The sequence below is a fragment of the Colletotrichum karsti genome (assembly GCF_011947395.1).
Source record: "Colletotrichum karsti strain CkLH20 chromosome Unknown Scaffold41, whole genome shotgun sequence".
Lineage (NCBI taxonomy): Eukaryota > Fungi > Ascomycota > Sordariomycetes > Glomerellales > Glomerellaceae > Colletotrichum > Colletotrichum karsti.
This window is the reverse complement of record NW_024065941.1, coordinates 71,020-98,697: the sequence shown is the minus strand read 5'-3', so window position 1 is coordinate 98,697 and position 27,678 is coordinate 71,020. Positions and strand designations below refer to the sequence as shown.

Below are 27,678 nucleotides of genomic sequence, written 5' to 3'. Positions count from 1 at the left end.
AGGTGTAGGTGTTCCGTTCCTTACTTTAGCAGCTGGCTTGGATGCCGTTGGCGTAGAGGGCGAACGAGTCCGCGTTGTTGAGAGACTGAGAAGCGCTGATGCTGTCAACGCAACCCTCGTAGCCGTAGCACACATCATCGGTTCCCGCAACCTCGGTCAAGTGAGTCGCCTCGTGAACGAGGACGTACGGCTGGTCAGCCGCGTGGCAAGCCGCGCCGGACGCGGGGAACTGGAAGAAGTAGTCGCAGGTGACCATGTAGCCACCAGTACCAGGCCTAGGAGGTTTGTTAGTATTCATATCAACAAGAAGAGGATAAAAGGGAGACTTTCTGGGTGTAGGCGACGACTCCAGAAGTACAGAAGTTTCCAACGTCGGTGCAGTACAGCTTTGCGCCGCTGGTTGTGCTGCCGAGGACGGTGGCGACCTTGCCGAAGACGCTGGCGACGGAGCTCTTGGTGCTCGACGAAGTGGACCGGAAGTACTGCTGGAGACGAGTACCAGCGTTAGCAGCAGACTGAGCGGCCGTAGCATAGGCCTTGCCCTTGCTGAGGGCGTTGGTGACGGCCGTCTTCTTGGAGCCGGTGCAGTCGTTCTGGATGGTGGCACGCTTGGCCGCGATGCTCTGGTGGAAGGCGGCGTGGACCGAAGCGGCCTGAACGCCGTCGACCTTGGCGGTAAGAACGCCAGAGTCGTAGACGACCTGGCCGGCGATCTTGTTGCTTCCCTCCTCGGCGTAGCGGAGGGATCCGACACTCGAGATGTTGTACTCGCCACCACCGCTGAGATCGTGAACCTGGGCGGGCTCCCACTGGACCTCGACCTTCTCGCCGGCGGCGATGGTCTGGAAGGCCGAGTCCGGAAGGTCGGTGTCGTGGACATAGACGCGGACGCCGGAGAAGGCGACTCTGCTGACTGTTTGATGTTGTTAGGGAAATCAACTCGGCAGGTAGCTTCTGGTTTCACTCACCACCGTCGGCAGAAGCAGTGGAGAACTGAGCCTTCTCGATGGGAGCTCCGTCAAGGATGGAACCGGCCTTGAGAACTCTCAGGGGGGCGGTGCCGGTGTTGGTGATGCTGGCCTTGAGCTCGCTGTTGCCGACCTGCTCGATCTTGACATCGAGAGGACCCGCTCGGCGGGCAAGGTTGACGGCAGCACCGTTGGCGAGAGCCGCCAGGCAAGAAACGACAGTAGCGGCCTTCATCGTGGCTGAGGGTTATGAGAAAAGAACGAATGAATGAACGAAGGAATGGAGGTTGAGGGTTGGTCGGTGGCAGCTCAGCTGTTGAATCTCACAACGTCAAGACAGTCCGTTCACCAAGAGAACAGCGGAAGACCATGGTTTTATGCGGGATAGACGCAACCCCTGGAGGGGCGCTCTGGACCTTGGACGGACCATACGCCGTATGGAAGAGAACGACAATCAAGGATGGAGACATGTTCCGTCACGGAGAATTAACTATTTGGGGAGCGGGTGCGAAAAACAGCAATTTTCCGATAGGTTCATAGAGTCGGAGTGAGCATTCTGAGGGTGATGGACAGCCGCCAGTGTCTCCACCAACCGGCGCTTGCGCTGCATTGACGCGGGTCTTTTTTTGCCCTCGTACTTTAAATGAGGCGGAACTGAGGCCATCGTTGACTGGTTAGTATGTTGCAGAACCGGGAAGAGTTTGTCATGAGCTGGGCTCAAGGCCCCCTTGGTGTTGTTGTGAGTGTCGATCTTTGAGTGGGAGAAGCCAGGTTCGGAGTTTAGAATAGAGTAGTGGGCCGAGTCGAATGCCGTCTTCTGGTTTGTCGTTCATGTTCTACTGCCAATTAGAAACGGCCTCGGCGATCTTGGCAGACTTGGCAAAAGTGCCGAGTTGATTTGAATGATTTGAAGGGGGGTTACATCTCGCGACTTTCTCTTATGCGCAACATTCTAGATTGGCCTCTGACCTCGGCTACGACATCCTCATATTTAACTCCCGCGTGCCCCGCATTATCGCCATCATTCTAGTTTAATATCCCACAAACATCGCTTATTCTTTGGAGTCAGCCACTTGCCTAACCCAGCCTTACTTGCCCAAGTCAGCTTTGACCCCTGAGCGATCCTCGTATTAAGCCTGCCGGCAATCCAATAAGGAGTTCTGAATAGTCCATTAAGGAGTTGAGAACCCATTTGTCGCTTGCGACCCGAAAGCGAGTATCGAGACGTCCTTTTTTTACAATAGCAACTCTCCCTTCTTGACTACCTGCATCTATCAACTCTGCAGTCAAACCAAACGGGAAACCATCGATTATCGCACAGCGCTTCAATCGCCGACGAGGTAGTTAGATCACATTCGTCTTTACCAGTCAAAGTCATCATACATGATCCACCAACACCGCAGCCGAGGACCTCTGACGCTCCCGACCGCCGTAGCCATCGGCGTCATCATCACCCTCTCCCTCTACTTCTTCTCGCCACTGCAAATGCCCACGATGGCCGAGTCATCGTCGTCTTTCCTTCCCAACCTGCAAACAACCCTCTCCCAGTCCGCCTCAGATCCCCCCAGCGTCTCGGTGTCGGTCAAAAACACCAGCCCCGACACGACCGTGACGATCCTCAAGTGGGAATCCCCCCTCGACCCCGCCGCCCTCGGCCTGGGTCAGGTGTCCATCACGCCGGCCGGGGCCTCCGAGCCGATCCCCGCCCACGCCATTAAGATCAGCCGCAAGATGCCGCCCGGCGCCGAGTCGCTGGTGACGCTGCGCCCCGGCGAGAGCGCGGACAACGTCATCGAGCTGCGCGAGCCGAGGGTCCCTGGTGATGTGTGGAAGGCGGGCAAGGCGCAGGTCGCGATGAAGGGGAGGTGGATGGCTGTTTGGCCCGGGCTCACCACGGAGGAGTTGTTGCAGCAGCCGGAAAGGCTCAAGTCTGTTGGTGCTGGTGCTGGGTCGTTGACAGGGGAGTGGGAGACGGAGAGTATTGAGATTGGCAAATAGAGGCCAAATAGAGGAGCTAAGTACATGACAAGTACATGATCAAATGATAGACCTGACTCGAACCGAGTTCGTTATTCAAGGTAACGATTGCCCAAGCACGTGGGCGTCCTAGCTTTGCTATGACTCGTTCGTAACTCTTCAATGATAAGATCATCTCTATCGTGTCTGTTGAGGTTCAGAGCGGCCATCAATTCCTCATATAGCAACGATCTCAAATCGAGTTCTGAACAGTCGTTTTGAAATCCTCCGGCTCTCTCCCCAACAGCTCCTTCAGCAACGGAGACGCGTCCGCCGCCTCGCCCCTGCGAAACGCTTCAAACGCCGTCGCCCATACCTTGAAGTCGAACCCACGATACGTAAAGCCCGGCGGGACGCGGGACAGAGTCGCAAACTCGTCGACCGACACCTCCGTGATCCGGACCGGCGCGTTGGCGATCTCGCCGAGGATCTTGACCGTTTCCGACAAGCTCAGAGTCTTGTTCCCCGTGAGACGCACAGTCTTTCCGCGATAAGGGAACTCCTCTGGCTTTCTCACGAATCGAGAGATGAGCTCTGCGGTGCCCTCGCCGAGTTCCTCTCGCTTTACCCAGGCGACTCCGGGGCCCGAGCCGTCGTGAGGTATCTTGATCTCGCGACTCGGATTCGTGGGGTCGAAGAAGGCTGTGTAAAGGGGGTACGATTCCGTATACAGTCCTTCGCGGATGATCGTGTAGTCGAATCCGGGGTGCGCCTTTCGACAATCTTCCAGGTACTTTTCGGTATCGAGGTGCGGTTGCATGACGTGGGCTACGCTGGTCTTATTGTCGCTCGATCCGGCAAAGCCAAGAGATCCGTAGAATATGTATTTGACTCCATTCTCGATCGCCGCGTCGACGGCAACCTTATGCCGCTATCCGCACCTCGTCAGCATTTCGAGAGACATCATCGACGAATGAGGGGTTCTGGGTACCTCGGTTCTGTACTCGTGCTCCACGGAAGCATACGAAATCAGGAACAGGATATCGATGCCGCGGAAGGATGTCTGAATCGCGGTGTCATCGTCAAAGTCTGCCTGGCGGACCTCTGCTCCGAGGTCTTTGGCGGCCGCAAGCTTCTCAGGATGGCGAGCTATGAGAATGAGATCCTCCGGGGAAAGCCGTTTGAGAATGTGCTTCACGGTGCCTCCCCCGATCCCTCCCGCTGCAGGAAAGATACCGACCTTTTGATGCCTGTTGACGGGCATCTTGTCTGATATTGTTGTCACGATACGCTGATTATGGCCTCGATTGAGAGTCATACGGAACCCGGCGGTATGCAGGTGTCGGAAATGACCAGCCCGAAAGCCATAGTCCCTCAACAATGGCCCAAATAGTGTCGGATCGTCAGGTCCACTTTGTGATCATGTCAGACGACACGAACTGCGATCGTGGTGGGTTGAGCGACCTGCAAAGCTGCATGCAACCGCGTTGGCTGCCGGCATCGGAGCCATTTGTCGTGGAGATTCGATAAAACCGCACTTCTCTGCATCTCGTGCAGGGAGCCTCTGGCTGATTTGCTGTAAGTTTGCCAAAAATGGGAAGCTCAGCCCACTGATGGCCCACGAAACGCTCACGTCCCGTCGGCTCACGAAGGGAACCCACATCACCGGACCCGGACCCGGATGTGGGGCCGATGCCAGTCGGACGCCGAACGCCTTCTGAGATCGTCCGTGCGCACTTCCAGGTTCTTCTGCAGTCACCAAAGCCGCCGTTCCTGCTGCCGACTATTGTCGCTATCATTGCTCTTTCTATGGCTGTTCCTGCTGCAAATGTCTTTGTCGCCCATTCATGATGAACGCATCGCTAGTAAACAACTACAACAAAACATTGAGAACACAACCAGAGCAAAAATAAATGCGTCCTAGGGGAGTCGAACCCCTGTCCCCAGCTTGGAAGGCTGGGATGATAACCGCTACACTAAGAACGCTCGAAGTGTTGCTGCGAGAGAACCCGCTTTGCTGACAGAAACCTCGCCATGATGGCTCATATTGTGGAGGTCTCGCTTAGCAGTGTGGAGATCCGCCGTACCGAATCCTGCCGGCTCGCCGCCCGAGGTCGCACACTCTCAAGAAGGACAAGTCGTATCTCTCAGATGCATGATGCAATCTGAAGATACGCCGAAGATGTTTCCCAGACCCAACGCCTTCAGGGACGTCAAGGAACCTCGCCGGCCCAACAACACCCCACACCGGGCACCCGAGCAGCGTTGCTCCGGCCACGACGAACTGCGTGCCTCCAGCCTCCACGCTTTCCCCTCAGCTGTGTTTCGGTCGCCCAAACAATTGCACACGCCATTGAGCCTTCCCGGGGCTCGCGGCTCGTGTTAATCCTGTCTCACCACTGACCCTGCCACATCCAGTCTACCATCGACCTGCCGTAGCCCGCGGAGATCCTCCCCGCCACGCGAGGCCGGCAGGGAGAAGAGCTCGGTGCGCGTGATCCCCACGCAGCGTCCTCGCGGGTGGAATGCGAGCTCGTCATGGAGGTCCCTGTCATATGACCTCCCCGATCTCGCAACGGTTGCGACGCCTGGCTGTGGCGGGCGAGTTCCAGGACCTTGATGTCTTGAGATCTGAGACCTCACGTTCTTCGTCGACTCGTGGAACGCGGCGACCCTGGAAACTTTGCGATTGACGCCGGCACAACTCGAGCTCGAGCATCTCCATCTTTGAGAACGCATCACTCGTCATCAGAACGGCAGCTTGCAAGACAGGAACATAGTCTTGATTGATCAGGATGGCTCTACCAATCCTACACACTCTTGTCAACGGAAAAAAGTACACTTTTGTCCTTGGAAGACTCGGCTTCCAGTACTCCATTGTCCCAAAACCAAAATCAAAACAGACGACTGAGGAATAAATCCCCGGTATAATGCAAAACAAACTCCCTCGAAGGATTCCAAAAAAAATCAAATGGGTATAAGGTGCGCCGCTCCCAAATGCTCTAATAAGCCATGCCGCGGCTGCACAATACCGGAAATCACAGTCTCCCAACGCCCCTGCGAGAGAACACCGGTCTACTCGCTTATGAAAGCCCCGTGCCGTAAAGGCGGATCATTAAGTTCTTGCTGGACGTGCTGTCGTCGGCACGTTTGCCCAAAAAATGTCGCCAACCAGCCGTCATCGCGACGGCTGCCGTGGAAAGTTGTCGTTGTTGCTGATGTCGTAGACCGTCGAAATAACAGCCCTTACTCGTCTCGGTTGGGATCGAACTTGGTCCGGTCGATCATGTGCTCCCAAGGCACCTCCGTCTTGACGCCCTTCTTCATGCAGCTCTTGCAAACTGAGGCGTCGTAGTCGACTTGCGTCACGACGACCTTGCAGCGCTTCTGGGTCTGGCTGTAGCGGTAGCACCACTCAGAGGCGCCGGTAAAGTGGTGCCCGCAGGCGTAGTTGCGTCGGTACCATTCGCACATGTTGTTTGGTTGTGGTTTGGAGAGGAGATGGGTCTTATTTGCGGCACGGATATGGGGTCAAACGGCGCAACACCTGCTATCAATCGTCAGTTCTCAGACTCGTGGAAACAAACGTCAATCGTGTCAGCAACGTACGGTTTGGCTTGTGTGAAGTCGATTTAGACTGAAAAGAGGGGACTTGGCATGACAACTCGGTCAAGGCAAGTGCAAGGGCCGACAGATACCGGTGAGAGAGATAGCCTGTCAGAAGACGTCCCGAGGTGCTGGTTCGACGAGCGGGTATATGTAAGATCTTAAGCTATGTGGCGGCTGCAGTAGGCTCCTCACGAGGGGGGCCAGAGAGCAGCAGTATATGCGTGTGCGTACCTCATCCCTTCGTCCCCGGTCTGGTCTCTCTCTGGGAAACACTTGGCGGGCGCTGGACTCAGCTGGGGGGCGTGTGGGCTGGCCATTGGAATGGTTTCTTTTCGAAGGTAATGTGAGTGTTTTTTCCCCTTGAGTTGCGTATGGATGATCAAATTATCAAGGGAAGAGAGGTGGGCTTTTCCTCAGGAGTCAGGCCCTGTCTCACACCAAAAGAAAATGGGGAGATAATTACCATTTCCCTCCGGTCTGCCAAAAGAAATCCGCCATTGCCCAGGCTCGTTTCTCTCCGGTGTGCCTGGCTTCTCGGCCGTGAAGCGCCGCTCATTGCAGGTCACCGAGAAACCCGGATTGGAATGGGACGGGCGAGTCGAGTCGAGTTAGAGGAGATACCCGGCCACCCCCCTCCTCCAGACCCCGGGCAGATACCATGGCCTCTTTGCTAAGTGGCTTGGGGGGTCTTGAAGAAAAAGAAAGTATTTCACACTTCACGACTTGGACCCAGTCTGGCCGCCGTCCCACTCGGAACACGGCAATCCCAGTGAATATCAGACTTTTGGTGACGATACGACGAGGTATATCTGGTCGGGCGGTTAATCTCGTCAGTCCGGTGTGGGCGATTCGGCCGGGAACTTAATTGCTTTGCCGCGTGGGAATTTCCCCGAGATAATCAGTCCCCCTCCCTCCGGGCCTCCAGTATAGAAGATCGGGCAGCGAGAATGAGATGAAGGGATGAGGGGCGTTTTCGCTTGAGCAAAGCCCGACGACGATTTTCCCAAATGTCACCTCAATAAACCGAGCAGAGTCGCGGTTGCAGAGAATGGGACCCATTTGTCAATCCTTGCGACCTGCATTGCGCTGTCATGCGGCGGACTTTGTGATATGTGATAGCGTCCGCGCAGATGGGGTTCCGCGCGATTGGGGCAGACGATCTCTCGGGTATTCCACCCCGGTATTCGAAGCAAAAGAGTAGAGCGAGAGCTACGTATTGAGAGTTACTTGCAAAGATGTCAATTCTTTTCTTCCTTCCTGTGCGCCCTCGCAAATAGGTGTCCACAGAGACGGGGGCAGAAAAAGAAAGCTCTGCGTGGCAACAATGGCTTGAAGCGAGGGACAACCACACCATTACTCTCCCCGGTTTTCATTTTTCTCCTCTCTCGGCTCTTGCTACAAAATCTTCAAGACACACATATCTGTACACCTCCTTCATCACCACGACGGTTCAGGATCAGAATGAGCTCACTGGGCCGCGTTGCAGAGCCAAAAAGAAGCCCGAAGACCAGTCTTTGCCAAGGCGGGTGAGACATCATGGGGGGATGGCATGCAGAGCCAGAGCTGGGGTAACGAGGGAAACGGGAGGGAGAAGAAAACGACCGTTCCTATAAATGAACAATTCGACTTGGATCCTTGCATGAAGATGGGTCCTCCGGCCCAGCCTCGCCTGCTCTCCCTTTGGATCAAAGACAACCTCCATCTCCATCCCGCCCAGGGTCGCTCATCCCGTCGCCTTCCGCTGCAAGCCAGGCCCAGCCACAGCAGTCCAGCCGCCTTTCAATTTCACGAGACGAAAGAGCATTGGGATCCTCGCGAGTCGAGATTGGGATTGGATCGGAGCCCGCCCGGGGAAAGAAAAGAAGTCTTGGAAGTCAGGATACATTCCGCCGTTGTACCTTCACCGCCGGGTTTGATGACGCCAGAGCAGCAGCAGCAGCAGCAGCAGCAACACCTCGTGAGCCTTGCCTTTTCCAAACCAACTCCACAAACATCATCGACGAAGCAAGCAAGCAGCCGGACAGACTAACCATGCCGTCACCCGCAGCTCCAAGCCCCTGACTCGACCTCCAGCAACCATGCACCCTCGAACCAGCACCCCAAAGGTCTCAACCGTCCTCCGCGACTTCATCGCTCAGGCCAAGTGCATCTGCTGCACGGTGCGCGTGGTCTCCCTGACGGCGTCCCGCGCCGTGGTGGAGTGGGGCTGCGTCCCCTACTTCACGGCGCGCGGCCGCCGGGCCGAGTTCGTCTACTACACGGCCGAGCACGTCGCCGACGTCCGCCCCGAAGTGCTCCGGACCTACTCCGGCAAGGACGAGTCGGACGAGTGGGTCCGTGACCGACTGCGCGACAGCTGGCTTGTCGAGCAGCTGGCTTACTGGGCTGAGTTCCTCGACGAGTGGAAGTTCTATCGCGAGTGGTACGTCTACCGCTCCGAGCTGTTCGAGAGGATGCCCGACGTGCTCAGTCCTGGTTGCAAGGGTTGCGTGAAGACGCACCGGCCTGACGGTGCGCGGCGACGGGCTTCGTCCTGCGCTTGAGATGGATTCTGATAGGCTGGATGATGGGATGTCGGGGGGACAGAGAGAGCCTCGGGTACGGAAAACGGGACGAGAGGAGGATGTGATGGGCTGGGACCAGTGCGGTTTCGCGTTCTGCGTGTTCGATTCTACCGGCGGAAGGGTTTACTGCCTCGGCTAGTGCGCGAGGCTCGGACTTACAAGGTTTAATCCATCGATATCTGATATCACATTTTTCGGCAAAGGGGGGATTTGGGGAAGGTGGTGTCGTGGAGGAGGAAATGGTTGGTTGGCTCTCTCGGGTGGTTGCACGGAGGAGATGTCCCAGTTGACAGGTTTGTGTAATCCGAGGGCAACCCCCTCGTCGTAGCTTAGGTAGGTAGGTAGGTAGAATAATCAAGAGAAAAATCGGTGGCGTCCTCCGGTCTCGATTCTGATTTCCCAATCCGGTGTAAGTGAAGCCGGAGAAGACCACCACCGCCTTCATCATCATCACCTCCATCTTCCCCTGCTTCCATGGCATCCTCGATTGTGTCACCACATACCGTTCTCTCTCAACTCTTCTTTTCCTCACGATCATCCAGGCGATTTCCCAGAAAAAACACCGAGGACGACGATGGCGATAGATGCCAAGATAGCAAGGATCTCACGCGGAAGCAAGGGCCCCTCACTCCCCGAGCATCCCATGACCCCTCCTGGCGATAGACCTGAGATCCGTCTGTCTCTGTCTCTGCCTGGCTCCCAAAACGCCCAAGACATAGAGCAGGCCGTCAGAATCGGTCGCTGCGACATGGCACCGGGGCCCAGAACCAGAGAATCCTCCAAGAAAACGAAGCACGCGCTGCCCTACCTTCAGACACGTGTACCGGCGTGCGACCACGGTGCCCCCATGCTCCGCGGTCTTCCCCGACGACCCCGGCCCCTGGAACAGCAACGTCTGACCTTCCCGCCGCGGACAATCTCGATTCCTCGTCTGTCCAGACTCCATAGAAAGCAAGAAAAGAACGTCAGGACAGTACGAATAGTTTATTCATCCTTCGTACCCTCGCCTTGGTTTCACCGCTCCTCTTTCTCTGTCTCTCTCCCTTCGTCGAGTCTTTCCAAGACGATCCACACGGGATGGAACGAAGTGTGTCGAATGCCACGCCTTCAACGTCTTTTGAGTTTCTCCTGTCTCGAGTCAGTCTTTGTTTCTTCCATCCCTTCCTTTCTTCCCAATCCGGCCTTGCTTATTCGTTCCCACAGCGCGAAGGAAGCCGGACGGGATCAACCGCGTGCAACCTCGTCCGTTCCCCTCCGGTTTCGACTACAGACCATTCATCATCGCGAGATGAACCGTCGAACCACGTCAGAAGCGACCATCTACGGGCGTATTCACCTCGAGACGTGCCACTGTCAGGTTCAAGGTCGGCGGCGCCAAAGGCAATCTACCCGGCTGCAGCTATCCGTCCGCTGCCCCGTACCAAGATTCACATCCTCGATCTTCACCGTCCTTTCTTCTCGCAAACTCTAACCTCCTCGCCTCGCCTCCCCGACCCTTGCGATACCCCTCCCTGCGTGCCGTGACAAGGACGTCGTCCGCGGGAGTCTCCGTCCGATTCCTATGACCCTCAGACTCGCGCACCCTAGAAGGGAAATCTCAGCACGACGGTTCACCTGGCAGACCATCAAACGCCTCCCAAACGCCTTCCATAGAGCCTCAACATACATCCCTTGCTGGACCTCCCCTCAGACACAGCGCCATGCTCAGGAACAGTGTCTCAAAGGTAAAAAGTCTCGGGTAGTGATCTCCCCCGTCCTCTCGATGGAGCAGGATGATCGACCCGACTTCAGGTCACGGGATGACAAGCATGTGTGAGCCAGACAACTTCCAGCCCCTCAGTTCCAAGATGCGAGACGGTTTCCCTCTCAAGCGCCCGCGAAAGACATGAAAAGAACTCACCAAGAAGAGCCACATTCGCAAAAGCGAAAGAAGACTCTTGGGAAAAGCAAACATACGTTCAAGGATCGGAATCCACACCCTCTTCGATCTCCCACGTCCCCTGCTCGCCAACCCATGCTACCCTCCCTTCGTCAGAGAGCTCATCCCTGCAAAACAACAAGGGTCCCCGATCATGTACATCCCCCCTCCCCTCCCCAAAGAAACCCCATCCCCGAGGGAAGACTGATCACTTTTCCAGCATCTGTGCGGTCGTGTGTGTGGACCAGGCCCCTCCATTCCCTCTTTCTTCGCCCACACACTCGCATCTCGCGATCTCTCGATCTTCAAGCTTGTCAACCCTCCCACGGGCACCATGGCCCCATCCGTCACGCTCGGTTGCGCCAGCCGTCGTCATGGGGGGGAAGGGCACGGAGAATTCAGCAACCGACGAAGGGAAAACTACTCCCAACTCCGGAGGTTTTCCTCGATCGGAACGAAGGTCCACGAAGCTACGGCACGCCATCATCGATCTCCGCCCGGCTTTGGAAAGTTGGCCCATGACCGGAAATACGACGAGGAAGAGACGACGGCCGGCCGGCCACCCCAATCGCGCAACGCGGAGATTTAGACGTGCGGCAGCCTACCGCAACGTGGCTCGTGGCGGCTTGCATTAGATATCCCACGCGCTTGACATCATGGTTGGCCGGGCCTGGCTGGCTTGCTGTAAGTAAGCCATGAGCCATGCAACAAAGAGGCGCGGCACACGCAAGAAATACCAAACCCAGCCGATCGGGGCGGGCGCGAGATCAACCGCACAGTACAGAGTAGTAGCAGTAGCTTTACCGCCGGTTATCTGCATGGCATTAGCAATGTTATTCAAAACCGGAGAGCAGCGAAGTGCAGAACACGACCAACACTACCACCATCACCACCATCACCGGCGGCAATGCTACGAGACGAGTACCTAGACCAGACTCAAGAGCGCAGCGTTGCAGATGAAACGGTGTGCAGACGAAACCAACAACGGCGCTGACGGACTTGGAATCTCGGCCGGCGCATATCATCGGCGCGGTCGCCGGCAGGCACAAGATCGGATGAACTGAAGAAGATTGGACAGAGACAGCACTGGCTCGTCCCGCTCGACATCGGATGGCAGACCGGGCATCTTCGCTCTCTCGTCTCATCTCGTCTCATCCCGTTCTGGAGAGATCCCCCGCTGCAGCCTCCCGAATGACACCTCCTCCAAGTTCCAAGACCTCGCGTGTCGTCGTCGTCTTCGTCGTCGTCATGTCCGGTTTATTCCAGCCCGTCCAAAACCTCGTCATGACTCTCTCATTCTCGTCTCTTGGAGGTCAGGTCTTTCTCGCCAAGCACTGCAGAACCTGAAAATGAACCTCTTTCTCTTCCTCATCCTGCCACAGTGGAAAAAGAAAGCCGACTCGCATCCGGACCCCGGTTCGAATGTAACCCCGTCCCATCCAGAAGGTTTCCAGAAAAGCAACGACCTCCGTGTCATTCACGAGGAACGAATCCTGCAAGGCCAACTCATCATCCCTCTGAGGAGCAATCTCCAGCAATCGCAATCTCTCTCCCAGTCTCTCTCCTCTCCCCCACCCCAATCGTCGTTTCTACTCGTCATCACGGTCTCGTGCAGGGTCCCGTATCAATCGCGGCGGCAAGACCGGGCGGCAAATAGATTCCTGGGCATATGGCATGGAACAGCCTTCGCAATCCCACTTCCCGAATGCGCAGAGAGAGAGATTTGACGGACGTTTCTGTCCTCTCGCAGGGCCGAGAATCCTTCTCTCAAAGCCCAAGGGTCCCTCCAGTCCCTCTCTTGCGGGAGATTCCGCCGAAGGAGACACCGACATTACCACGACCCCCAAAGATCGAATCTCCCCTCCCATTCTTTTTTGGGCAATTCCCTCGCCCTTGTGTCACTTAACGTACATCAGAATCGGACCATGTTTTCCAGCCCTAGGAAGGCGAGCGGGTAAAACAACAAGGGTTCCATCATCGTCTCGCCTCGTCGATGGCTTCCTTTTCTCCACCCCCTTCTTTCGGCCGTCTCTCTACCCCCCCTTGGAGCTGAGGAACGAAAGGTGAGCGAGACACTTTTGACAAACAAACGATACGTTCCGCATCCCAGCCCAAAATAAGAAACCATGTCGTTCGTGTCTTTCCCCCTCCCGTGACCAGTGACCGTTACACGACAACCTCTTCCTCGTCGTGAAGGATGAGCCCGATCCATTTCAGCCCAACTTGATGATCCACCGTCCCCGACTTCGCCTCGTCTCGCCTAGCGAAACACACATCAGATGACATGTACCGGCCGTATCGTGGACTGTCAAAAGGTTCCAGAGCGCCACGCGGTAAGGCGAGACAGGGAAAAAAGGGCTGACGCTCGAACCTAAAACATCGTGGACCCGGAGGACCTTTTGGAAAGACATTCACCTTCACCGTTTTTTTTGTTTTTCTTTCTTTCCAAGTTCACGATGCTGCGTCCTGTTTAGGCCAAGAAGAGAATGAAGATTTGTCACGGATGAGAGGACTTCTTTTTCCTTTGCCCCCGCCGATCGGAAATTTCGAGGTGATGCTCAGAGTCGCGCATCAGGTCATGATGATGGCCCCATTTGAGATCGTCAGAGCTCATGTGATGGGCAGTGTGAGAATTGCAGACCCGAGTGGCGGTGAGCGCGATGACAAGGGGATGACGGCTGTTCTCACGATGACAAATTTCTGAGCTCATCCAGGAGGGAAGATATGCCTGGCTACGAGGTGGCAACCGCCCAGATTACACTAGATGGTACTCGATGCACTTCCAGATGATACTCGAGGCCAGCGAGTCGATGGAAGACCCAGTCAGAAGATCAGTGGCAACAGACTTTTCAACATTTCATCATGAACACTTTCATTCCATTACTCTATCTGGCGACAAACTCCTGACGCCCTGAAATTTGTGCGTACAAAGAAGACCATTGGTGTTGGATACGTAGCGTTTCTTGTCCTCGCAAATGAAATAGATCGAAGCAAAAGGGAATCTATTCTCCCATGTCCAGAACAAACAGTTCTTCCGAGCAATTGTATGGAGAAGAAAGACAGGAATCGTCAATAAAGTTTGGCCAAGCGTCTCTTACGTGTCGTGAGATCCATCAGCGCCCTCGCCTCCCGTCTTGAGACGGTCAAAGTGTCGCTTCCACCGGGCCCACCACGCGCCCATACCCTCTGCAGCTACCACTGGCTGGTCGACGGATCCGTCGTCGTCACCTTCGGCAGTGATGTTATGATGCCGGAAGATGGGACCGATGCCTCCCCAAGGGTAGGCCGGGTTGGACGGCAACGGGGCACCGCTAAGTGTTGTGGTTGGCACTACGGGTCCGAAAAGAGTCGTATCTCCATCGGAAGAAGACGTGCCAGTCGTTGTGGACGTGATGAGCGTCGTGGGAAGGCCAGAAGAAGTTCCTAGAGAAAGTCAGGACGAGCAATGTGTGAGGGTAAACAAGATAAACTTACTGTTCGTCGTGACCACTGACGAGAATGTCGAGGTAGTGTTCTGCCATTTGGACGTACATGATGACTTTGGTGGCATGACAGTGCAATTCGAAGTCAAGGCTGGGTCGACTGTTGAGTCGGCACTCGTAGGCAACGAAGATACCAAGACGCTTCTGGTTATAACTTGAGTGGTAGTTCCGTTGGTGACGGTGACGGTGTGGCATGGAGCGGAAGTCTCGGCTGGTCCTGTAGAGTTGGTGGTTGTGGCATGAGGAGAGCCAGATCCTGTCGGAGGATACACCAGAGATGACGATGTTGGAGCTGTCCAAGGGGCAGTCGAATTACCAAACGGGGCCGAGTTCGTTGGTAAGACCGTAAGCGTCTGCGTGCGGCGACCTTGTGCTCTGGTAACAGTCATAGTAGAGACAGCAACCCCGGATGGGACGCTGGAGAGCCAAGTAACTGTCAGATTACCGGTCGAAACTGGAATCACGGTGACATTGCCAGCTGGGAATGGCGGTGGAGTGGCAGTGACATTCAGGCCGGTTGATGTCTGGAGCAGAGTCTCAGACTCAGACACAGAAGTCATTGGGCCAGTTCCTGTTGGTCCTGGGGCGAGAGTGCTATTTCCAGTCGGGAATGGGGGAAGAGTAGACGATCCTGGAGAGCCTGTGCCGGAAATTGAGAGGGTCGTATTTCCTGTGATGGCTGGAAGGGAGGTGGAGTTGGCGGTAGGAAAAGGTGGCAGGATTGTCAGATTCGTTGTTGAGGAACCTCCAGTCATGGTCGGAATGGCAGTGATGCCAGACGGCTGCGACGTTGCGTTGCTAGTTCTGAAAGTTGATGTCAAGTTCGTGCTCGGGAAGGGCCGCTGTGTTGTAAGCGTAGAGATAGCGACGGTGCTGATAGGTGAAGCACCGGTGCCCGACCTGATTGTAGACATCACGGTCGAAAGCCAGATGCTATTTGTGTTCACTCCGGTCGGGAAGGGGGCCATCGTCGAGTTTCCAGTCGGGAACGGAGGCACTGGGGTTGAGAATGGTGTCCCTGTCGCAGTAGCTTGCGTCGAGTTTGCCGTGGGCGTTTGCAACACGGTGCCGTTAGTAGAATGGATGGAGGTATTTGGCTGGGAGGTCCAAGTGACGTTGGCGAGCGTCCCAGTTGGCCATAGAGTAGAGGCAGTAGGTGCCCCAGTGATGGTACCCATCCCTGTCCCGGTGAGGCTTGCAGTGGAAGCACCTACAGATGTTGAATTTGTCCAAGTGAACACTTTGGACCCTGAGTTTGTCGCGGAGCTAGAGAACCCAGTGCTTAAATTGCTGGAAGATGTGATCACAGGGATGGAAACAGTGCCGGTGAGAGATGGTGTCGTTGAATTGAGAGTTGGCCACGGTGGACTTACAGAGCTGACAACCGAACCTGTCGATAGGCCAGTCGGTCCACCTGTCTGGACAAAGGTCGTCGAGTTCCATGGAGCCGTGAGGCCAGTGCTAGTAAGAGAGATCGGAGTCCTAGTGACAAGGCTGCTTGAGAACCCTGTTGGCAAAACCACGGATGTTCTGTTGCCGGTAGGAAATGGGGCCGTTCCAGCAGATGAGTTTGTTGGAAGATCAGACTGGGACGAAGTTTCCTCAGTGACCCAGCCAACAGTCCCACTAGGCCAGACCGAGGAGGACGAGTTGGCCGGGAAGGGAGGTGCACTGGTGATGTTCGAACCCGAAGATGAGCTGAGAGCCCTTGAAGTTTGAGACCCAGCTGAGTCCGTGGACGAAACCCCCGTTCCGAAGGTGGTTTGATTTCTAGACGCCGAGCTTGGCGGGACTGTGGTGTTCCAGCTCGAAGATGTGGGTGATGTTGGGCTGGTCGTTGGTAGAAGCAGAGTAGTGGTGTTGCCAATGGTCATTGTGATGGGCGGCGCCAGCGTGGCTGATCCGGTAGCCGAAGTCTGATTAGACGAAGTTAACTGTGTAGTCGTGAGATTTGACCCTCGAGAAGTTGTCCCCGATGTCCAGACTGGTGGGATTGGAATATCAGGCACAGATGTTATGTTGGGTGGAGAAGACGACTGGGTTCCGATGGAGGATGTTAATGAGATCAAAGCCGATGAGTTCCATGTCGGCCAAGGAGTCTCAAGAGGCTTGGTCAATGATGAAAGAACCGACTCCGAAGTTGAGCCTGCAGAGATTGAAGCGGGAGAGCCAGTGCCGCTTGAAGTTGTCACTGACGAGTTGGACGCAGTGAATGGCGGCGCCAGCGTCGCGGATGCCGTTCCCGTGGTGATTGGCGAAGTGACTGCAGTGCTGTTGTTTACAGTCGACTGGGAAAGGCTCGGCGAAGTATTGGAAACGCTAGAAGTGAGAGAAGGTCTTGTTGAAGTGATAGACGATTGTGCCGAGCTTGCGGTCACAGACCAGGGGGCAGTTGTAGAGTTCCATGATGTCCCAGATGAGCTTGACAGCGTGGGCTCCTCTGAAACTGTAGCCAAGGTACCAGATTCGGTGTCTGTCGAAGTCGCCGTTGACGAAGAAGAGTTGCTTGAAGCGCCGGTGACGCTAGCGACCGAGCTGACTCCGGTGTATGAATCTTCTGAGTGTTAGTAAACTGAAAGAAAGGGGAAAAAGCTGCTATGACATGACAAACCATCACTTGAAGTGCTTCCGTAAGCGGTAGTCGACGACGAAGAAGACTCGTCTCCGTAGGTAGTGGGAGACGGAGGAGCCGGCAACGAGTATCCATAGTCGTAGCTAACGAGCTCATTAGGATCTTGAGGGCTCCGAGCGTGGTGCTCAACGTTCTGGGCGGCCGCGAACTGGGGCTTTTCTGCATGGCCGTGGACCTTGGCCTCGGTGCTGGAAGCTTCGACGACGTGCACGGCTGACGATAGCAGCGCAGCGGCCGAGGCAAGACCGGCGGCGAGAGTCAATACCCTCATGATGAATGCTACGAAGAAGGATCAGCCAAACAAGTTCAACATGATGAAGAAGGAGGCGCGGGAAGTTATACCTGGCCGTATCAGTCGAATGGCCGGTCGCGCTCTCTCTCTCGAAATGCGATTGAATGAATGGAAGCTTCGATTTGAAGCGTAGAACGAACGTAGACAACCTTTGCACTCGAAGTTGAGTGGATGGAAGGAGGTTGCCGAGGGGAAAATAAGGAGGAGAGACGGAGCAGAGGAGGGAGTTGGAAGAAGTTGCGGGAGGGTGGTGAGGGCAGGGACGTAGGGGGGAAGGAGCACATATAGGAAGGGGTCCTGACTTCCAAAACGGACTTACACCTTTGTATGAATCAACCTGGTACCTGTCCCGTATCGCCTCCCATCGTGGAAGAAGGTCCCCTTGGTACCTTGCCTGCCCGTGAAGGGTCGGGTGCACGCCTGCCTCGACGCCACTGCAGCTTCCGCAACCCGGTTGTCATCTATCCCGTCTCTGCTCTTGAGGCCCGAATGGAATAAGAAACAAACATAATCATGATTCCAACCCAGGTACGACTAGCAAACCATAGGTAGCTCAACAAGTGCCCATCAGAGAGCTTCAGAAGCGATCTTGGTCGGGCCATAGTGGCCTCTCCTCGCAGTTCTCATAGAGCAGTACATCATGACCTAGCGAACTGCTTGAAAAGGTAATCTTCTTGTGGAAGAGGGAAGGCGTATCGGATGAGTGCTTTCGCCACTTGCGACGGCATACATGACGTGTGGAAGCTGAGCTGGTTCATGATGCCATCGTGCTCGTTGATGTTCGATCGTCAAGAACTCACCCATAAGCTGTCTCTAGGAGGGCCTTTTGTGATATCACTGATGCCGTCCTCACTCGGAGTCACTGACTTCCGTGGTGAAAACCCAGAACAAGTGCCCAGGCTCGGTACCAACGCTTGATTGCGATCCGCTCCGGGTGCTCTCTCACGTTGAACGTATCGTATCAATCACCATCGAGTCACCATACACAGCGTGACATGACCCTCATCACTAAACGGGATCATATCCTACGCAGTCGCACTGGCGGTAGCATATTGATGGCGAACTCATGTCCAACGGAGCTGGAGCGTGCCCTAGCCGTGTCTTCTCCAAGACTCTCAGGGGTTTGACCCCGGCTCTGCCAGTGGACAAACGGGACAGGATGGACTCGGTGCTCTGTCCAAGATCGCGCAGCATGCGGGTACCCGTGTACCGCGAAACAAGATTGTCTGTTCCTGACCGGCGTCTCACAGGTTTCTGATGGCCTCAGTGCGGGGGCTCGCGATGTCTTGTCTGACGACCTCTTCCGACTCGAGCGTCGGCCGCTTTCATACTTGGTAGTTGAGGACCAATTGGGCCATGTCTTGAGACCTCCCGCTGGACGAACAATCCCCAAGACAGCACGTGCAGAGAACCCGAGGGGCGCAAGACACAACGCCACAGAGCGGGTTGGTACGCGAATGCCATTTATCAACGGCTGCCACAATTCGCAAAGTCTCAAATTGTTAATTAGGAAGCGTTGTATGCAGGTCCCTCCAATTTTCCATGTGCCCCTCTCCATAGACCAATCCCCAGGACGCCGTACCGTAATCCGTCGCTCGTAACATATGTAAAGATACTGTTGCTCTCGTTTTGTTCTTCTCTTGCGGGTCTCGCCGCGAAAGATCCGCGAACGGGAACTCGAACACGTAACACCAGATTCATGACTGCTGTCAAGACGTCGTGCCACCACCACCACCCGAGAAAAGAGGGGGTTCCGTATCGTGCAGATGCCCCGTCGAATCCCAACTTTGAACAGGGAGGTGGACTTGGCTCCGGAATGCTGTGTGTCGTCGCCTACTCGGCTTTCTTAGCCGTCTCGCGAAGGGTGGGAGCCGTGCCGTCGGTCATGGACGTGTTCTTGGACTCGATGTCGGCGGCCCACAAGGCAGCACCAACTAGCGACAACTGTCAGTGATTGTCGGAAACGTGAACCCGTCATACTTACCGGTGTTGGTGAACGTGAAGAAGATGCTAACGAAGGGGATCATCTCGAGGGCAGTCGCGACAAGTCCGAAGCTTTGACATGCAGGTCAGTATACTTCAGAACAAACGTGCACCGTTAGAGCCAAACATACGCGGTGTAAGGTCCGGTGTGTCTCTTGAGCCAATCGGCCCTTCGGGAAGAAGACCAGTTCTTGAGTTGGAAGTACTAGGCAAGAGAGTCAGATGCTGGCCGTGAAGGTGATCGGTGGCTACTTACGCGCCCATGGACGCTGTGGCCTCGGCTGCGGGCTGTGATTGTAGTATGTTTAGCAGACGCATTAGAATACATAAGGCCTTGGTCAACTTACCTTGCAGAAGAATGAAGATTCCAGTTCCAACAATGGGAATGAAGTTCAAGGGGAGGTAGACGAGGTACCGGATAAGGGCCTTAGGGCTGTACTTCTCGAAGGGGTTCTTGAGGATTTTGCCCAACTTCTGCATCGGGTCGGATCCGGGCCCAACCTGCCGACCCTCCTTCACGATGCCGTCCTCGTCTCTGGACAGCAAGGTGCCATCAAAGGTATCCAGCAGCGCCTCTTGAAGCAGGTAGGATCGCGAGACGAAGTTGATGATGGTCGAGCTCTCGTTCAAGATCAACAGCACGGTGGTGAAGACGGCCAGGGGGCCGTTGACGAAGACGAGGATCGCAAGCTGTGGCACGTAGGTGAAGACGAACATGCCCGTCACGACACCGACGGATAGGATGATGTAGGCTCCGATGCGCGAAAGGAGGGGCTTCCACAGCGCTCGGTGCGTCGCGAAGTAGACGATACCCTTGATGGGGTACAGGTACGACTTGCTCTTAGCAGCGTCGGCCACGAGGCCTCTCGCCTTGTCGTAATCTTCCTGTCTGTTGCACGGTGGTCAGTTCTTGTTGACACCGAGGGTTGAGAGGTCTCGCGGATGGCACGTACAGGACCTCCTGGGCCCTGGCCTGTACGGAGGCGGCCGCTCTGTTCCTGCTGTTGGAACTGGGAGCTTGTCCCTCGGCGACAGTCTGTTCGTCGGCCATGATTGTACAGATAGAGTGTCGTGATGTTGATTTCGGACAGGCGCTGAGATTGTCGTTACTGTAGACGAGGGGCGCGGGGGATGATCTGGCGGAAAGTGGCTGCCACGGAAGTTGACCAAGGCTGGCAGCCAGCTTTTATTCGGTCCTGACAATCGTGATCTGACAGTTGCGTAGTTACGGAATCTGAGCTATCTGCCAGCTACCGGAGCCATAGCTCCCTGGCGTGCCAGCTAGTGATGGCTCTATGACGTCGTGGTGTGGCTCGCCTGTGATACATGTGATGTGGCGCCAGGTGTTCTGGCCCGTGCGACAGGCCCAAAAGGGTCTAGAACAGCGTGATTCTCTGGGATCCAGCTGGTACCATCTGGCTTGAGATTTGCTCAGGTTGCTGTACGGAGTACGCCAAAGTTGCCGCGCCAAAAGCCCTAACAGAGGAACTTATTCCAGCCTACAAATCCGGACTATTGTAGGTATTTCTGGGTAAGATCGGGCGCAGAGCGTGCGGGTTTTTCTGCCAGTCGCTTGTTTGCCCAGATCACCACTGGCGCAGATGGATTTCGACAACATGTGTATGGGAGGGCGAGAAACGAAAGAGGACGATGAAAGTGCCCGTCAAGAGAATCAAACATCATTTCTTGTCCAGGAGTCAGGGTACTCTGGGATAGCATCTTAACCTGCAGTGGCACCTTGGGCATCTCGACTGCCGATGATCGACGCGACAACACCACACAATGCACAGACCCTGTCAATTGGATTTGGACGCGAACACGTTCTCTCTCCTAAACGACTTGACTTCATCCAGAATGGACTGTCTACCTACTCTGTCTTCCCTTTCCTGATGTTTGTTCCGCAAAACATTACTCCAACGTGTTCCGTCTATCTCATTCGGACTCCCAAACGGCCTTTGTCTCTCCCGTCTTCAGCGACTCAGCCGCGGTTGTTACCCCTGTACATGGCCTCAAATAGCGCCTCGCCCAACCGGCCACAGGCGTTGTCGTAGAGGGCTCTGAGTCTCGAGACTTCATTCATGGCCTCGATCAGTCTCGGATCGTTCGTACCATCCGTCATTCTCGAATGGACTCGACCGAAGCTGGCCACGAAGTTCGAGGGGTCAATGGCGGGGCCCACCGAGGGACCACGTCTGAAAGTTCCGACAGGGCCAGCGGGGAGAGGAGGGAAGATGGGAGCTGCAGCAGCCTGAGGAGCAGCCGCATGGTTCTCGAGAACCGAGGGGGTTCGAGTGGCAGCAGAGGCAATAACCTGAAAGTGGAAGAGATGAAAGGCAGGAGTCGACGACCCTAAGGCATCAAGCGGGCTCGACTTCGGTCAGGTTTAAGGTAGGTTGAAAGTTGCCTTCGACAAGAGTGGAAGGAGCGAGAAATTTGCTTGTCACAAATCAACAATGGATTGATAAATTAGAAAGGTCTCGTTCTGCTAATCGAACAACAACAGGCTCAGGTTCCTGGCATACGGCAAATATCACAAGTATACTGCAGCACAAAAGCTCTCTCGGGTGAAGCAGGTCCATTGATATCGTCTAAGTTTCTCCCCATCCACGTTTTCCGTTGAACAAATGTGTGAATAACCTCGAAACATCCCCGCTACGCAGTACTGCTACGCAGTACTGCCGCTCATCGCCCGCCTCAATATCTCGAACATGCCACGCACCTGGTCCTCGCAAACAGCACCGTTGACACCAAACGCCTGCGTTACCATCCCAAAAACCACATCACCAAACCGCCCGTTCGCGTCTCGGATTTCACCTTCGATCCTGTAGACCTCCCTCGCCGTCTCCTCAACAACTTCTTGCGTGTGGCCTCCAGCTTGACCGAGCAATTCTGACACCCCAGGTGCCTGGTTGCCTGGCCGGCTTCGCGGCCTGAGGGCTTGCAGTACTGCCGAGGCAAGTCGATCGCGGGCATTATGAAGGGCAGCCTTAAGCGCGGCCACTTCGTTCAAGGCTCCTAGAAATTTGTCAATAGCCTGTGGCGAGAGTTGCGCGTGATGGGCAAGTGACGGCGGTGTCGATGGCACTGGAGGGCGTGCTTCAGCCACACCTGCGTCGTCCAGACTCCGGTTGTCGACATTATGCTGCGTCTGTTGCTCTCCCAGTTCAGGTGACTCGTTTTCCCTAACAAAGCAAGACGTACGCGGGATACGTCGCGATCGCCTTCTAGGTATGTCATCATCGCTTGCCTCGTCAGCGTCGGCAGGCTGCTCGGCACGTCTCTTTGGTTTTCTAGGTGCCACATCATCATCGCTTTCATCATCAACCTCGGCACGCTGCTCGACGCGTCTCTTTCCGGAGTCTCTGTGATACTCCCGAGTGTTGCGATCGACAATTGTGAAGGCTGCTTTGAGATCTTTGTGATCCTGTTAGATGAGTGAGTGCTGTCCAGGACGGAGCGATATCGCAAGGGTTTTCTTACTGCAGAGATTGCCTGGCGGTTTTCATCCTTTGCTGTCATCATCATAGCCTTACTGCGAGCGATGACCTCTCTCGCCAGCGGCCATTCCGAGTCTGGAATCTATGCAACATCAGTATGGAGGCCAGTTGGCCGTGGGAATGGGGATCTTACCATCATACACGCGTGCCCTCCGGTCCGAGGTTTGCAACGACCACATCGCTCCTCCGGATCTGTAAAACATGTAAGCCGACTTGGGACCACGGAGGCGACGAACAAGTATGTTGAGGAGGCTGCGAGACTAACCTGCTACGGCCCCGTCACATATAAAGTCAACATCGGTGCACCTTTCCCCTTGGTTGCTCTTGTTCGCGCCTGAAAACCATCCCAGACACCGAAGGCACCATCGATGGTGCTCGGGGACGGCGGCAAGTGCCGCTGCTGAGACCGCGTTCCGAGGCATCTTGTGGCGAGTCTTGAGAGTGTCCGAGAGGGAGAATGGAATGGTTCTAGGGGTGTGGTGAGTTGAAGAAGAGTGAAGTTAAGGTACCCAGGTTGCCTTTGGCTTCCAGGTTAAATAAGGCAGACAGGAGACGGTGACGACGGTTCGAGGTAGTTCCGTCCTTCCACGCGAGCGGCTGATTAGGTATCGTCTACACCAGTAGCGCAATAGCTTTGGAAACACTGAAAAGAAAGAAAATTCGGCGTAGACCTTGCTTCCATTTAAGGTGTGAACCCCTATTCAAGCATGAGCTTGGACGTCTTCTTTCAGCATTGTTTAGGCATTCAGCCGGGCTCAAACAATCACCACCGACAAACAAAGTGAGATTAAGCCTACCTAATGAACACAAACTCTTCTATAGGTTGCCATGAGTTTCTATACTTGTCTAACTATGCGTGAGAACTGCCAAGAGGGTGAGTTGATTGCAGACAGCCGACAATTCCCAGCCCCGCAGCTTCGTTGTGTATCTTACTATGCTAGGTGTGCCGAAGCTCTGTTAATAACCTCATTGCTTTTCGAGGGCTTGCTGTTTCTTACCTACATTAGGCACCGGCTCTTCATGGCATGGTGCCAGCTGATGAGACCCCGGCACACAAAAGACGGCGAACGTTCCAAGCATTACTGATGTTATGATCCAAATTGAAGTCCTTGGAACTTAAGAGCAGCCCCAAAGAAGTATGAGGACTGGCGTCGACGAATACTACTTTCATACTCCATGTCGGAACGCCTAGTGGAAAATACCAATCAACCACCAAAAATAAGAAAGCTCGCCCTCTAATGCGATCGTCGCCCGCAACCCATCTCATGATCCCTCCGAAACAGTCGCATGGTATTATTGAATGCAGTCATGACAGTCCATACTATGTCTTACTCGCGCCTTGCGGAGGCAGCCCTTCCTCTAGGATCCGAACATGATTCCGAATAGCAAACTTCCACTCCATGGCAATCTTCCACGCAAGAATTGAGAACATGACAAACATAACACTACAGAAGCCCAAAATCATCAGCACGCTAAACCACAACGCAGCAGCCTGCAGCGGCGCCGCCGTGTCCACCGCCACCGCAACCTGCAGCCCGCTCAGCACGATCGAGACGATACCGATTGCGAACAGGATGGGCCCGTAAAAGTGCGCAAAGTACGCTGCGTATTGATACTCCACCCTTTGAAAGTACGACCTCCCCAGCAAGAACGGCGCGTAGAAGTTGAGCCGCGTCAGCCGTATCTCGCCGTACCCGTACCGCCCGGACACCTCGTGGTCGCCGACTCGCGCAAGACCAGCCGTGAAATCACAGAACTCCTCCCACGTTATCCCCTCCGGTATTAGCCGCAGTGCAGGGTCTTGCGCGATGTGAAAGTCGGACTCGTACCGCACGAGATGCAAGCACGTCCTCAGAAACCCCAGCGCCGCCCTCCGGATCCGGTCGCGGCGGGCCCGGGCCTCGGGGTCCACTCCGACCCCGCTACCCGGCGCCGGTCCCGGCGGGACGGTTAGGTAGCGCCGCCAGAAGGCGTGGGAGGTGAGATACCGCGGAAGTGGCTTGATGAATATGCGGTCGTGGATCCAGACGAGATGCAGCTTCGCCTCCTCGGTGATGACGATTGTGCGGCGCTTCACGCGCTGGCGGTGAAGCGGGGAGATGTTGGCGCTGTTTTGGGAGGACATCCACCACAGCCTGTGCGCGATGCGATCCAAGTCAGAGGAGCAGTGCTCGCGCTCGAGGAAGTCTAACATGCCGATTTTGTCGTGGAGGGACGTGCGCGGATATCCTGGCAGTCGGCGCGGTTGGGCTGATGGCGATGCATCGTCGAGTGTGTCTAGCTCTGTGCAGAGCTGGTGCTCTGCTGGGAATGGCGGCTCTTTTGGTGAGACTGTGTTCATGATAGAGAAGCTGCTGAGATGAGTATTTCGGGTGAATGCGTGGCGCTGCGATTGGACTTTTGATGCTTGCCAGTGAGCAGCAACCTTAAAGCCTTGCTCGACAACTTTTCGCCATCTCGAGATTCTCCCGAATCATCCTGAGTGGCTTTTTCATCAGCCACGATGCAAGCGTTAACTGGATAAAGGAAGTCTTGGTCCATCGAGAATCTGATTGGTTTTGGTTTCTGCAGTGTCAGCCCGAGATGTCCCTTCAGGTAACTCCAATTGGCGCGATACCCTTGTCGCACGCCTCAGAGGGGGCAGTGAAGGCGGGGTTGGTCCGCCCGAAATCACAGCTCTCAGCCTGTGAGAGGTTGCATGATCAGCTGGCCAGCCATCTGATCACTTTCATGCACAGAGTAGTATCATTTCCTGACTGGAGAATATCACTTCAATGAGTATTTCAGAAGGCCTCAAAACTGACTTTACCTTATTCCTTCTAGGGCTTGTATCTTTGACTGCTGGGATGACACATGGGGGTTAGCTGCGGGCCGTGGCAGCGGTCCCCGGGGGCCGATGGTGAAGGATATGAACACAAAATCGGTGATCCTCCTAAGGATTTTACGCAGCATCTGCAGAAAATTTGTCCATGCCTCAAAAGGGATTAAAACAACATTGATTTCGACAGAAGTCGGATGTGGAAACAACTAATCGGATGATTCAGAACCAACATTCGGGTCCGTCTCATTACCCCTCAGCCGGATCCGCTCCGACGGAGCTCCTCCGACATCCCCCTGAAACCTCAGCGCTAAACACCAGACGAACCAAAGTCAGACACTCAAGGTGCCGCCAAGTCATACGCCAATGTTTCCGTGCAAACAGATTCCCGGATCTTGTGAAGTCTAATTCATCTCAACTTCAAATCGAACTTCAGGTTGTGGTAGGGGCGGGGCCACTTACTTCTGATGTGCCGGGTGCCCCGCGTAAGACAGCACCTGCTCCTCGGTATCCAGAACGGTCATCAGCGCCATGTCGAAGCCCTGCGCGCGGTGTGCGGTGCTCGCGAGTGGCGGACCGAGGGTGAACGACCTAAGTCCAGGGATAACGCCGACCATGGCTTCACCCACGGCGCGCATCTCGTCGATCTTGGAGGACGGGACGTCGGGCTTGAGTTTGAAGAGAACTATCGATACGTCAGTGCAATCACTTGAGGGGGTTGATGGTTGGATTCTGACCGATGTGGTAGATTGCCATGTTTAATATGGGTTTGTATGATTAGAATAGAATAATCATCTAGTGAAATATGCAAAGAACCGTTGCCGGCGGAGAGAAACGCGCTGCTTTATGTGTCTAGGGAAGCCAACGCCGGAGCAGGCCGGGGTCGCGGCCCCGCTCCGAGAACACGGACATTTCTTCCCCCGCTGGTCACCCAACAAATGCATTCCCGAAGTGCTACCTGCTTTGTCTTCGGACCCGGTCGCAGCGAGCGAGACCCGCGCAGACCGCTCAGGGATAGCCATCACGCGCAAAACAAACGCCCAGAGTTAAGTTCTATGTCGTGATACCTACTATCAGCTAAACTCATTCAGACGGCCGCCACCGGATGACAACTCTCTCATTCCCAGAAACCAACTTCCGACACTTCGACATCCGCCCCGGTGAACTTTTGACATCAAACACTCACTCACCAGCCGACCATTGAAGAGCACGCTGAAAAAATTGTGGGTTAAAATCAGGGAAAGCCTCCGTTGCGTCCAACTCGCCGCAGCTATTCCTTCTTCTCAAAGCACTCTGGTCCATGAACATGGACCGGAGTCGGCGAACCACCCTTTCCCCATCCAAGACTCAATTTAAATTCGGTCGAGAAGCGCGCAACCTGGGCATAGGCGCGGACAGACACTTCTCTCGGCTCCGGCTTCTCCTCGGGCTCGTCTTCAGGGTTACTGGGCACAACTACCCAGTCCCGATCCTCATATTCGGTCCGTGCAACGGTCTTCACCAGTGCCTTCTCGCTGACGGAAGTGTCGTTCACCGCGGCGGACTTCTCGTCGATGGAATCTTCGTCATCTTTCTGAGCTGACTGAGATGCGGATGCCGAACGCCCGGTGGAGAAGGTGAACCCTGTTGCGAGCGGGTGCATGGTTAGATCACGGGCCGGACATAGATCGTGGGGTTAGGAGCTGTATCCGTACTTGATGGGACTTTGTAAGTGCCGCCTTGCTGTGCCATTTTGGTTCAGAAAGTTCGTCGAGTCGATGAAAATATGATGTTGGAGTTGAATAATTCGGATCCGGAAATTGAGTCTTATTCTTTGGGGCTCATTGTTATTTCAACGGCACTGGGAAGAAAGTGCCCGACGCGGGCGCGCGGCACGGAGTGGCGAACGTTGGTTGGCAGACACCTCCAGGCCAATGACCCAGCACCAATGACACCAGGCTTCATCTCCATGCCTGTCTG

General features: G+C 55.2%; 9 protein-coding genes across 9 annotated transcripts; 2 read left to right on the top strand and 7 right to left on the bottom strand.

Moving 5' to 3' along the window:
* Nucleotides 1-25: 25 nt before the first annotated feature.
* On the bottom strand, nt 26-1,203 carry CkaCkLH20_10520 (uncharacterized protein; the record flags this gene model as incomplete). The annotated part of the gene is made up of 3 exons (XM_038893234.1): nt 26-275; nt 385-913; nt 969-1,203. The coding sequence occupies 3 exons, from the start codon at nt 1,201-1,203 to the stop codon at nt 26-28; spliced, it is 1,014 nt and encodes a 337-aa protein (XP_038741349.1).
* Nucleotides 1,204-2,351: 1,148 nt separating this feature from the next.
* Nucleotides 2,352-2,966, top strand: CkaCkLH20_10519 (uncharacterized protein; the record flags this gene model as incomplete). Its single annotated transcript, XM_038893233.1, has 1 exon — nt 2,352-2,966. One exon carries the CDS (start codon nt 2,352-2,354, stop codon nt 2,964-2,966), a length of 615 nt encoding a protein of 204 aa, XP_038741348.1.
* Nucleotides 2,967-3,177: 211 nt separating this feature from the next.
* Nucleotides 3,178-4,188, bottom strand: CkaCkLH20_10518 (NmrA-like family protein; the record flags this gene model as incomplete). Its single annotated transcript, XM_038893232.1, has 2 exons — nt 3,178-3,855; nt 3,916-4,188. The coding sequence occupies 2 exons, from the start codon at nt 4,186-4,188 to the stop codon at nt 3,178-3,180; spliced, it is 951 nt and encodes a 316-aa protein (XP_038741347.1).
* Nucleotides 4,189-6,170: 1,982 nt separating this feature from the next.
* CkaCkLH20_10517 (uncharacterized protein) lies at nt 6,171-6,398 on the bottom strand (the record flags this gene model as incomplete). Its single annotated transcript, XM_038893231.1, has 1 exon — nt 6,171-6,398. One exon carries the CDS (start codon nt 6,396-6,398, stop codon nt 6,171-6,173), a length of 228 nt encoding a protein of 75 aa, XP_038741346.1.
* Nucleotides 6,399-8,611: 2,213 nt separating this feature from the next.
* CkaCkLH20_10516 (uncharacterized protein) lies at nt 8,612-9,076 on the top strand (the record flags this gene model as incomplete). Its single annotated transcript, XM_038893230.1, has 1 exon — nt 8,612-9,076. One exon carries the CDS (start codon nt 8,612-8,614, stop codon nt 9,074-9,076), a length of 465 nt encoding a protein of 154 aa, XP_038741345.1.
* A 5,033-nt stretch (nt 9,077-14,109) lies between these two features.
* CkaCkLH20_10515 (uncharacterized protein) lies at nt 14,110-14,548 on the bottom strand (the record flags this gene model as incomplete). The annotated part of the gene is made up of 2 exons (XM_038893229.1): nt 14,110-14,326; nt 14,490-14,548. 2 exons carry the CDS (start codon nt 14,546-14,548, stop codon nt 14,110-14,112), a joined length of 276 nt encoding a protein of 91 aa, XP_038741344.1.
* A 1,719-nt stretch (nt 14,549-16,267) lies between these two features.
* CkaCkLH20_10514 (uncharacterized protein) lies at nt 16,268-17,400 on the bottom strand (the record flags this gene model as incomplete). The annotated part of the gene is made up of 4 exons (XM_038893228.1): nt 16,268-16,413; nt 16,627-16,760; nt 16,880-17,051; nt 17,109-17,400. The coding sequence occupies 4 exons, from the start codon at nt 17,398-17,400 to the stop codon at nt 16,268-16,270; spliced, it is 744 nt and encodes a 247-aa protein (XP_038741343.1).
* Nucleotides 17,401-19,254: 1,854 nt separating this feature from the next.
* Nucleotides 19,255-20,455, bottom strand: CkaCkLH20_10513 (uncharacterized protein; the record flags this gene model as incomplete). Its single annotated transcript, XM_038893227.1, has 6 exons — nt 19,255-19,355; nt 19,406-19,476; nt 19,536-19,609; nt 19,661-19,692; nt 19,752-20,293; nt 20,358-20,455. The coding sequence occupies 6 exons, from the start codon at nt 20,453-20,455 to the stop codon at nt 19,255-19,257; spliced, it is 918 nt and encodes a 305-aa protein (XP_038741342.1).
* A 927-nt stretch (nt 20,456-21,382) lies between these two features.
* CkaCkLH20_10512 (uncharacterized protein) lies at nt 21,383-27,361 on the bottom strand (the record flags this gene model as incomplete). The annotated part of the gene is made up of 7 exons (XM_038893226.1): nt 21,383-21,715; nt 22,124-22,419; nt 22,606-22,828; nt 22,885-22,976; nt 24,234-25,255; nt 26,182-26,404; nt 27,067-27,361. The coding sequence occupies 7 exons, from the start codon at nt 27,359-27,361 to the stop codon at nt 21,383-21,385; spliced, it is 2,484 nt and encodes an 827-aa protein (XP_038741341.1).
* Between the last annotated feature and the right edge of the window lie 317 nt (nt 27,362-27,678).